Source organism: Gekko japonicus, unplaced genomic scaffold (genome assembly GCF_001447785.1).
Source record: "Gekko japonicus isolate JY-2015 unplaced genomic scaffold, Gekko_japonicus_V1.1 scaffold2374, whole genome shotgun sequence".
Taxonomy (NCBI): domain Eukaryota; kingdom Metazoa; phylum Chordata; class Lepidosauria; order Squamata; family Gekkonidae; genus Gekko; species Gekko japonicus.
The window spans coordinates 262,826-273,495 of record NW_015168116.1 but is presented as its reverse complement, the minus strand read 5'-3'; the positions used below and the strand labels follow the sequence as shown (position 1 = coordinate 273,495).

Here is a 10,670-nt window from a genome sequence, read left to right as displayed (position 1 = left end):
AGTGCCTTTGGGCGGCAGGCTTTGTGGTATCCCGTCCCTGATGAATCCCCTCCCCACCCCAGAGTCCATTTCCCCCAGTCTGCGCCCCCCAATCTCCAGGAGTTTCCCAAGCCAGAGTTGGCAACCATGTTGAGCTGGTTTCCTGTCCAAACATCTCCAGCTATGTCACACCTGAGCCTCAGAAATCTATCAGCCCCCTCCCTGCCCCACCCTCTAAGGAGTCTCTGCTAGCGCCTGTGAGAGCAGCCAGCATTTCCCGTCAGACTCCGTGGAGGACCCTCACAGGTGGAAGACCCGGCAGCTGACACACTGACCCCCACCACCACCACACACTAAATTAAATAATTGAGACGACCCTTCCTGGCAAAAAAAAAAAAAAAAAGGAAAAAAGCTCATTGTATTAAAAAAGTGAAAGCCCCCCCCTCCACCTCACACACGTCCCTGAAAATAATTTCTTGCTCTAGGGGGGCAAAACACCCCAACCTTGAAACTTTTCTCTAGCTCCCGGATAGACCCTAGGAAGCGAGAACAATCAAAACGTCCCCATCGGTGGTCCCTTTCATTTCCATTGCCCTGAACTGAATCCTCCCCACCCCCGGAGGAGAGGAAGCTGCCACACACAACTTCCCCATGAGCAGCCGATGGAGAGGGATAGTCCCCTCCTGATGGAAGAGGCTAACACCATCAGAAATCAGCCAAACATCTGTGGGTCACCATCCACCCAGGAGGGCCAGCAGACACAGGAGGGCCAGGGCGGCCCGAGCAGGCAAAGCATCCTCAGAGGGGGGCGTGGGCCGGGCCCCACTGCTCTGGCTGTGCTGGGATGAGGAAGAGGAGCCCTTTCCGGAATGGGGAGAGTGGGTGTCAGCAGGAGGGTGTGAGCCCGACGAGACTCCCCCCACAACCCCTCTCCCTGCCCCTGGGGCTGGTCGATCTTCATGGTAGCCTGCACCCGACCCACTGCCCCCGTCCTCATCTAGAAGAGAAAATGGGAGGGGGAGGGGAGAAAAGCATCAGTATTGGGGGTTGAACAGAAACTCAGCCCCTTCCCAACCCCTCCCTGGGCCACCTGGGCACTTTGAACAGCCATCCCAGGAAGAAGCAATTCTGGCCTGGGCGTCTTCTGGGAGCAGGGCTTCACTGTGCATTTTAACCATTTTTTCTCTCTGAGCTAAGAACAAGCAGGAGAGGGGAGGAAATTAGCCCATCACCTTCCAGATGCATCTCTTAAGATATGCTAATAGATCTAGCAAGAGAGACAATGGGATGGGTCAGTTCACCCCCTTTCTCCAAGCAAGTAATAGATTTGGGAGACTAGAATGCTAGATAGTCTCCAGGAACATTCTCCAGGAAGGGGGTGGAGGAAATGCTTCTCTGACCTAGCCTGACCGGGTCAAGTGGGAGGGGAAAACAGACACAATAAAGTCTCCTTGCAAGAAGAAGGTGGTCTCTTTCTTTGAGATGCTGCTTTCCTGAGAGGACACACAGAGACTCTCCTCTGAGCACGCGGCCACTTATCATTTGGTCAGCCTGAAGGATGCTTTGAGGTAATGGCAACTTTGTAGAGGCCTGTAACTAGCTAAGCTAAAGAGCCTGTCTTAGGTTTTACCATCACCTAGGGCACATATAGAGAAGGGACAGAGGATGTGCATTTTCACCAATTTCTTTTGTCTTCTTGTTCAGATCTGGCATTGTGCTAAAATTATGCTTGTAGACATTTAAACTGTTGATGCTGGGAGTGGTTCTCTACACAATATAGACCTCCACTGTTTTGGACACACTATTTTAAAAGGGTCTCCAATGGGGTTGGCAGGTGGCTATTCCTCCAAGGGCAACCAAAGTATTAAACTGTCCCTGTGGTAGCCAGGCATCGGGCAAGCAGGAGACACAGAGGAAAGGCCTCAGAACTGAGAAGAGGGGGTGGGGGGTCCTGATCCTCCAAATGGGAAATCCCTAAATTAACCAGGTGGTGGTAGCAGCTACTCAAGAGTAAAAGGAAAAACCCTTCCAGGGAGTTGGGAACCCCCAGGAGGGCCTACAGGCCAGAGTAGGAACGTTCTGCCACAGCCTACAAAAGGGATTGGGGGGGGGGAGCAAGAGGGCAGCCGTTCATTTACCTGGGAAGAATGCCCCCTCTCTTCTTTGGGTGAAGGCACTTTGCAGCAAGCGTGATGCCCCCACGCACCAGGCCTTTTCTCCTGGGCATCCTGGCTGGGCTTGGTTGGGTGCTGCTGGCTAGATGGGGTGGGGCTAGGAAGCCCGGGGCATTCCAGTGAGCCAGGCAGCCACGGGGGCTCCCAGGAGTCCAGAAGGCCAGACAGGAGCTGATTCCCCCTTCCCAATTTGACCCAGCCGTCTCTAGCACTGACATCCTGCCAGCAGCAGTGGTGTCTTCTCCTCCAGCCAGGCATAATTCTAACTCAGAAGTACAAAGCTGCCCCAGTTCTGTTTTGCCCTGGTGGAAGAATCCGCCACACCCTGCCCGCCCGGGGAGCTGGAGGAGACATAAATGCCTTTGCAGAGGTGGAGACTCACCTGCATCTTGGAAGTCCACGTCTTGCCCATTGCAGGCCCCTACCAGGTGAGAGGTGGCACTGCGCAGGGCCAGGAGATGCTGCCGGGTGGGTAGGTCAGGCTGCGAAATGTCCACCTCCACCTCCGGATTGTTGATCTGGTTCACCAACCCATCGCCTGTCACATCTGGGAGATACCTGCGTCACCCCAGAGACAAATAGCAGTCAAACACCGGGGGGGGGGGGGAAGAGGTGCAAATATTGATCAGAAGACAAGCCTGATCAACCCTCCATGAAAATATACTAATGACCCATCTGTGGCATCACATGTCCACAAGTATCACTAGCAAATTTATCTTTACTAGGAAAGTGAGAGGAAGACACTCTGGCATTTGGACTCTGCTATAAAGCAGAATTCAAGTGTCTGTTGCCAGTTATTTGTTCCTTGTTGAACGGCATACAATCTTACATCTCACATTCCAAGATCTATTTTTTAAAAGTGACCCAAAGCACCTTTTCTTTACATAAATATTAACAATGATTCCTCCTCTCTCCGCAGGCTAGGAGAAGTAATTTTGCGCTCCCAAGAGAAAGATGCAAATGGTCCAGAGCTCCGCTCCTGCCTCACAGGGCAGCTGGGGGAAAGATTCTGAAATTAGAGACACTTCTAATAAAATAAAATACATACTCGGGTCCATACATAAAATGGTCCATGTTGTTTTCTTTAAAAATGCCCCCAGTCATTATGTTTAGTCTGCGCTCAAAAGGAAGTACAATTAAGAAGAAACTTTTGAGTCCTGAGTCATGACAAAAATTAATGGTCAGCAGCACCCGACCTTGACCATCTCCACACCGGATGTTTCTGTCCATCTTGGCTGCCTTTAGCAGCAGCGTTATTTTTGGGAGCAGCCCTCTGCCCTCTGCCAGCCCTGCTTCTGTGTCTTCCCCTGACTTTGCTGAGAACTTTCACAAACCCGGTTTGGCAAGGTCTTCTTGGAAAAGCTGTGGTTGAATTGCAAATAAATAAACCACCTTTGAGAACTCTCTAGATCGGAAGGGATGCACTCCGGTCGCTTCTATCCATGCCGGTCTCACTTCCCTTGCCCCACCCCCATGGCTGCCATCTCCCCGACTCACCAGAAGGCTTCCAGAGGCCTTCTGAAAAGAAACTGGGAATGGTGCCACATGACTTACAGGCGTCTATTGCCAGGTTCCACTTGTTTCCACCTTAAATCTCTTTTCTTTTTAAAAACCAGGCCCTAGCACTTACTGCTGTTGTGGAGATATAAGAGGAAACAACCAAAAGGGCTGGAGGCAGCCTTCCTAAAAAAGAAAACAAGGGAGGAAAGCTGGGAATGAGCAGCTGGAGGCAATGGAGTCTTGCAACACTATAGCAGCCCAGGGATTCAAGAAATATTTTTAAAGCCCTCCAGTGGAGCAGGAGGAAACGGTGGCTGGGGGGGGCCCCAGCTCCGAGGCAAGGGAAACACAGGGAAGGTACTGGGTGGATACTACACAGCCACTGCAAATGCCTCTTCACTCACAGGAGCGACAAGTGCTACGCATACTGGTGGAATGAGCTCCTGGAGGAGATCAGGGCCCTGCGGGATCTCTTGCAGTTCCGCAGGGCCTGCAAGACGGAGCTCTTCCACCACTAGAGAGTCCTGGCCCTTGGTTTTGACATCTAGCCGGTGCTGCCCTTGTATCAGGAAGACCATGAGCAGAATGATGGTTAGACCTCTGTGTATACGCTTGAAGTCAGCCATCTCAAACAACTAATGAATCATCACCAGCACTTTATGAATTCGTATTAGTTATAACTTGAACTGTTTTTGACGGTTTTATGTGGATTTTAATTGTTATTTATGTATTGACTGTGAGCTGCCCTGAGCCTGCTTTGCGGGGAGGGCAGGGTACAGCTCAAACGAATGGATGGGTAGATGAATGGACCGTCTCCACGTGCAAACAGCCCCCACCAAACCCAAAGGAGCCACACACTCTCCTGGCGGGAAACAGGAGTCCCAAGGAAGGTTCCCGGGCAGCCCAGGGCTCAACGGCTGGGACCCCCTCCACCCACCACCTCACGCAGGCAACGGTGGTGACGATCCCCGCGGCCGCTGATCCCAGAACACTCTGCGGTGAGGCTGTCACCAGCCAGCATGGCTGAGGAACTTCCCCCGCCAGCCACGATACTGCTGCTCTCCACCTGGCCTGGCTGCACGCACAGGCTGTGCCTTTGGTTCCGGGCTCAGCTGCCACTGCCCTTCGGTTCCGGGGCCTGGGAGCCCCTTGCCTCTCATATGCCACGCAGGTGAAAGTAACGGGTCCCGGCCCCCCAGCCCTGTTCCTTCTCTGGGCACACTGAATGGCATTTCAGAGAAGCAAGACCTCCCCACAGTAAACTCTTCAGGTATGTTGTGTCCGCTGGCCGCCACCAGGGGCCAGCGAGTACCCAGGGCTTGACCCTGGGTGGACAATGGGAACTGGTCTCTTGGTCTCTCCAACGGGGAGCCAATAGAAACGGGGAGGGAAGTTCGAACCTCCCAATGGGATCCAGGGGTGTCCCCTGGATATGTATATAGTTGGCCTCCTGGCTGTTTGTCTTTGTCTTAGTTGTGTAAGAGTCAAGCGTGCACCATGTTATTGGAGCTGAGTGGGCCTAGCCACGCGGTCAACCCACAACACAATAAGGTAGTTAGAGCAGAGGAGGGAAGCCTGCTTTCTCCTGTGACCCCTGCAGAAGCGAGGCTGGACAGCCGAGAAGAGAAAGGAGCTGCCCCTTCGTGCCAGCGCTGCTGAGAGAGGGCCTACGTGTGTCCACAAGGCACAGGCCGTGCTCAGCTCTCCATCAAGGGGGAACAGACCCTGGGCCAGTGCTGTGGCCGGCAACCTGGGCCCTCTGGCTAGGCGCCCTGCCTGCAGGCAGATGAGCCATGCCCAAGTGGGCTGGAAGAAGGAGAGGCTCACCCAGCTCTGGGGCGGCCAACAAGTTGCCTCACCGGCTAACCCAGCCATAAAAAACCAACTCTTCGCCCCCCCCCAGCCTCCCCCAGCCATACCTGCCCCGAGCCTGCCCGTTCCAGCACAGGTCTTCATTGGTCACATCTGCCGCCACCTTCTCGTCACTGCAGAGGGTGTGTGGCAGCATCACCCAGAAGCGGCGCATGAGGCGGAGTTTCTCCTTCACGTCTGAGATCTGGGGATGGAAGCGCCACTCACACGCAGGCCTGCCTCCCCAGGCAGCCCCACCCCCTCCCTCCAAGTCCCACATCAGGACCCAGACGGGGCCCCACCCTTTGGCCGAAACGCCTCCCTCCATCTGCATGCCCCAGAGCTTCTGCTCCGCTCCTGGGGAGGCTGTGCTGCCCACCCCCACCCCGAGTCCCGGGCTGTAAGGCTGACGTCGCTGGCCATTCTGCTCCGGGGACTGGGGGCATGGGCTGCCTCCTTCACAGAACTACCGGCCCAGGGCCCCCCGCCCCCAAGTCCAACCCTAACCCTTCACCACCGGCCAGGACCCTCTTTGCTCGCCAGCCTGTGCCACCGCCAGGGAGGCTCCGAAGCCAGCCTGGCCAGGAGGGACCTTCTTCCAGCCCACCGATCCGGGTTCCTCAGTCAGGACATTCACACAAGCAAAATGCCTGTCCTGGCGGGGGCTCAGTGACCTCCCTCCGAGCTCTCTGGATTTTCGCCCTGCAGCTCCCCTGCTCTCCTCTGGAAAGAGCGCTGCTTTCTCAGATGCCAAAGGGGGCTTCCACGGGCAGCGGCAGCCGATGGGTACCTACCAGCCGATCCAGGTTGGTTCCTGCCGCAGTGGTGGGCTTCTCCTCAGGGGAGTAGGTGCGGAACCGTCGCTTGGTCTCTTCACGGGGGGCACGTCGGGAGCGGGCGGGGGTTGGGCGGGGGCTACCACAGCTCTGGAAGACCTCCACAGGGAGAGAGGCCAGAACTTATAGTTAAGGCAGGTCCACACAGACCTTCTAGCCACCCTGAGATCACCCTTGGAATGAAACGGCTCTTGCCCTCGCAAGCCTGTGCCAGACCAGCTGGAAAGAAAGCACGGGTGCCAACTGGGTCTCCTGGAAATGCACGGGGGGCGCTCAAAACAGGCCCTCGGAGGCAGAAATCATTAGGTCTCTGTGCCCCGTGCCCCCCTATGGGTAGAAAACACCTGGCAGGGGGTGTCTGCATACTCCTACACAGATAGGAAGGCAGGCGGGCCTGGTGGGGGTGCCCCCCGGGTTCAAGCAGATGCAGTAACAGCCGCAAAGGAGGCCACTGAAGCACATCTAGCTTGTGGCTCTGGGGGAGGGGCACCTGGCTGGCCACAGGGGGCAAGCAGGTGCTGAGGCAGCCGGCCCCAGCTCAGCCTGATTCACCAGGAGTCCCAACACGGTCATATAAGAGCAAGCAAAAAGATCCCGGAGGTCCAGCCCCTTCCCAGCAAAGGTGGTCCGAGGAATGTGCGGCTTCCCAGTGTGGCTGATGGGCTGCAAGACAGCTCTGTGGAAGGAGGTGCGGGATGGGGAAAGCGGAGAGAGAGAATCTGGCCTTCCTCTCCTAGAACACTAGACCCCCCGGGGGGGGCGGCGGCAGTGAATCTGGTGGGGGTGGCTAGAGCTGACTTACAGCAACCCCTCACGGGGTTCCCAAGGCAAGAGGCGTTCAGGGGTGGCTTTGCCATCGCCTGCCTCTGAGTTGCGACCTTGGTCTTTCTTGGGCGTCTCCCATACAAATCCAAGTACCGACCAGAGCTGACCCTGCTTAGCTTCCAGGATCTGACGAGAACAGACAAAAAAACCTGACTCTTTCACACAACTTATAATTAATTTGTGGAACTCCCTACCACAAGATGTAGTGTTGAACATTAGATGCTTATATTTATTCATTTTTATTATATTTATTTATATATGTTCTCTCTAGCCTGCCTTTCTCACTGATACAATCAAAAGGATGGGACATCAAGTAAGCAATGTGATGGGACTAGAATCACTGAAAATAAAACTAAGTAAATATCGGGAACAAACTGAAACAAAGCATGAGTATCCACACAGCATATTAAACAATACAGAAGTTACATCATATGTGAATGCAGACAGCAAAAGATCGTGCATCGTGTACATAAGAAGAGCCCTGCCAGATCAAACCCGCGGCCACTCGAGTCCAGCATTCTTTCTCACACACTGGCCAGAACTACTGTGGTCATTCTCTTTGCTCTAAATGTAGTTTGGAAAGTTGCTCCGCTCTGACCGGGGGTGGGGGGTGGGGGGGACCAGGCTAGCCTGATCTGTCAGCTCTGGGAAGCTGGAGGACAAAGACAAGAAGGGACAACGGAGTGGGGGGAGAGACTGAAACCAGAAGCACCAAACTCCCAGCGTTCCTTCTTGATGATAGTGATTTTTTAACTCTTGTGCTGTCAGACTATTGGGGGGTGATGCCGTGACTTACTGCTCATGTGACCAAGTGCAGCCTAATGTGCTGTTCTAACTTGGGGCATTATGCTGATTTGATTTATCTTCAGTCATAACTTTGTTCTGGCTTCGTTGGCATTCTCGCCCTGTGACTGAATGCCTTTTAGAGGCCGTTCCCTTGGATTAAAGGAATGGCCTTGACAATACTTTTCTTAGCACTGATAAATATACTACATTCAAACTATATGGTGTGCTCCACTGTGCTCCTTATCTGTTATCTCTTAAATTTTTGCAGTTTATTATCCTGGACGGGAGACCGGGGGATTATCACCACAGATCATTCCCTCGGGAGGCTTTTAGAGTGTTTTTTACACTGTTTCATTCAACATTGATTCATTCTCACTGTAATAGGCGAGTCACTGCATTGCAGAGTGTCTTGCTTTTTAGTGTTGTAAGCATCTACAGGATACCCATTGTATTTCACTGAATGTTTTGCTTTCATATTTATGTTTCACAGTGACTGAAGAATTCTTGTGGAAACAATGGAACTATACCAGGACCTTGTATTGCTGTTATTCGCCGTTATACTGTCTACAATGTTTTGTCATCTTTGAATGTTCTAGTTCCCATTTCTACAGGAAAATCCCAAGAGGTCACCGTAAGTCGGCTGTGACTGGATGGCACTTTCCACCACCAGGTTTCTTAATGAACACTGTGATTCTTGCAGCAAAATGCAGGGAACTGGACTGCTTCCCCCCCGCCCAGCCCAGCCCAGCCAGGCCACAGGCACACGACTACAGGGCAGGACCCTCTGGCCTCTCCAGGCCACGCCCTCCCTATTCTCGGCCTCCAACTGTGGCTTTAAGGGAAGAGCCTCAGGCACAGGGTGGAAAGAGGCCACCATCTGGTGGGACAAAGGCAGAGTGATCCTGCAAGCCTGAGGAGTGTCTTCCACCCCACCTCCCACCCCTGCACCCACCTTGGCTGATGTCTGTACACCGTGCTCCTGCAGATACATGATGCCCTCTGATATTTTCACGCCAATGGAGTCAGCGGCCAGCTCAAAGTTGAAGGGTCCTCCAAGGCGTTCCGCCAGCTGGGTCATCGCATCTTAAAGAAAGAGTAGCAGGGCAGGATGACATGGGGAAAGGGGGCCTCTTGCACCTGCTCCCCTCCCCTGATGCCCCCAAGCCAAGAGTCCACAGCTTCCCACCAAGAAGCCTATGAGAGCCAGTCTGGTGTTGTGGTTAAGTGCGCTGACTCTAATCTGGGAGAACCGGGTTTGATACCCCACTCCTCCACTTGCACCGGGCTGGATGACCTTGGGGCAAGCCCTATTTCTGGCCTGGGTCGGCCCCAGGTTATTTTGCACCCTAGGCGAGTTTCCCTTCTGGCGCCCCCCCCCCCGTGCGCCCACCAATTTTCAAAAATAAATGCATTTTAGGAAGAATTAAAAACACAAGGCAACAGCATCTTGAAGCACATACAGAGTGCTTCCCTACTTATTCCAAAGGAACTGACACCCCCTCCTCTTTTACAGTGCAGGATTTCACACTGAGATTAAAAAAAAAACCCATAAAATTTCTGGGTCAGTCCGAAGGTCCACAGAGACCGGCATCCTATTTGCCATAAGGGCCAGCCAGAGTCCCTCTAAAGACCATCGATCTGCCTGCCAATGGGGGAGTCTCGCCATCTGGAGCGGGAGGGCCAAGAAAGGAGGAGGAGGAGGCGGCCCGCAACTGCAGGCTGCAACTAGCAAGCCACAGCAGAGCTGGAGGTGACCTGACCTCACCCCAGGGCCTCCGCTCACGGAGTTCCCACTTCCCCCCCCCCATGGACCCGGCCTGCCAGGCTTGACACACCAGCACACTCCCTTCCCTCACGCAGCCTTGCCGCCGGCTGGGTTGGGCTGGGGAGCCACTGTGCCTCTTTCGGGGGCAGGGGCAGGTTGCCTCCAGCTCCGCTGCGGCTTGCTAGTTGTGGCCGGCAGTCATGGGCCTCCCACGTGGAACCGCTGCTGCCTCCTCCTTCCTTGGCCTGCCCACTCCAGACAGCGCAGCGCGGCGAGACTCCCCTGCTGGCAGGCAGATCGATGCTGCTCGCCTTTCATCTGACTGGCGGTGGCGGCAGCGCTCGGGGGAAGGGAGGCGAGGAAGAGGAGGAGGCTTTTGGCAGGGGGGGCTTTTGGCGGGGGGTGCAGTTTGGTGCCCCTAAGGGCCGGCACGCTCTAGATGAATGACTAGTTCACCTAGTGAGCGAGCCGGCCCTGGTTCTGGCACAGCTGTTCTTGAAAAAGAGCAGTTTCTGTCAGAGTTCTCTCAACCTCGCCTACCTCACAGGGTGTCTGTCTGTGATGGGGAGGGGGAGGGGAGGAGTTTGTAAGCCACTCTGAGACTCCCTTGGGTAGTGAAGGGCAGGATATAAATCCAATCGCTTCTTCTTCTATGCAGTGCCCCTCCCCCCCGTCCTTTCCGGCTAGGCTGGGGCACCGTGGTGAGTGGAATGAGTGCTATGGCCCCAGCAGAGAAGCTGGACCTTTCGTCTCCCCCGCCCAACCCACACCAGCTCCCCACGCAAATTGATACTGCCCCTCAGGGGTCGTTTTGTAGAAAAAGAGCTAGGGGAACTCATTAGCATAACTCATTAGCATATGCCACACCCCCTGCCATCACCGGAAGTGTGTCATAAGGCCACACACCCCGCCCCCAACGGTCCCGGCCGCCCGCCTTTCAGCTCTACTGTCCAG

At 54.6% G+C, this 10,670-nt stretch overlaps 1 protein-coding gene across 1 annotated transcript in view; it reads right to left on the bottom strand.

The window, feature by feature from the left end:
- Positions 1–710: 710 nt before the first annotated feature.
- The window catches only part of GPC2 (glypican 2), a 16,598-nt gene continuing 6,638 nt past the window's right edge, over positions 711–10,670 (bottom strand). Inside the window, exons 6-10 of the mRNA XM_015414865.1 lie at positions 8,904–9,034; positions 6,299–6,439; positions 5,573–5,709; positions 2,536–2,711; positions 711–976 (exon numbers count right to left, since the gene is read on the bottom strand). Of these exons, the coding sequence (XP_015270351.1) occupies positions 711–976; positions 2,536–2,711; positions 5,573–5,709; positions 6,299–6,439; positions 8,904–9,034 (851 nt within the window). The remainder of the gene's footprint in view (positions 977–2,535; positions 2,712–5,572; positions 5,710–6,298; positions 6,440–8,903; positions 9,035–10,670) is intronic.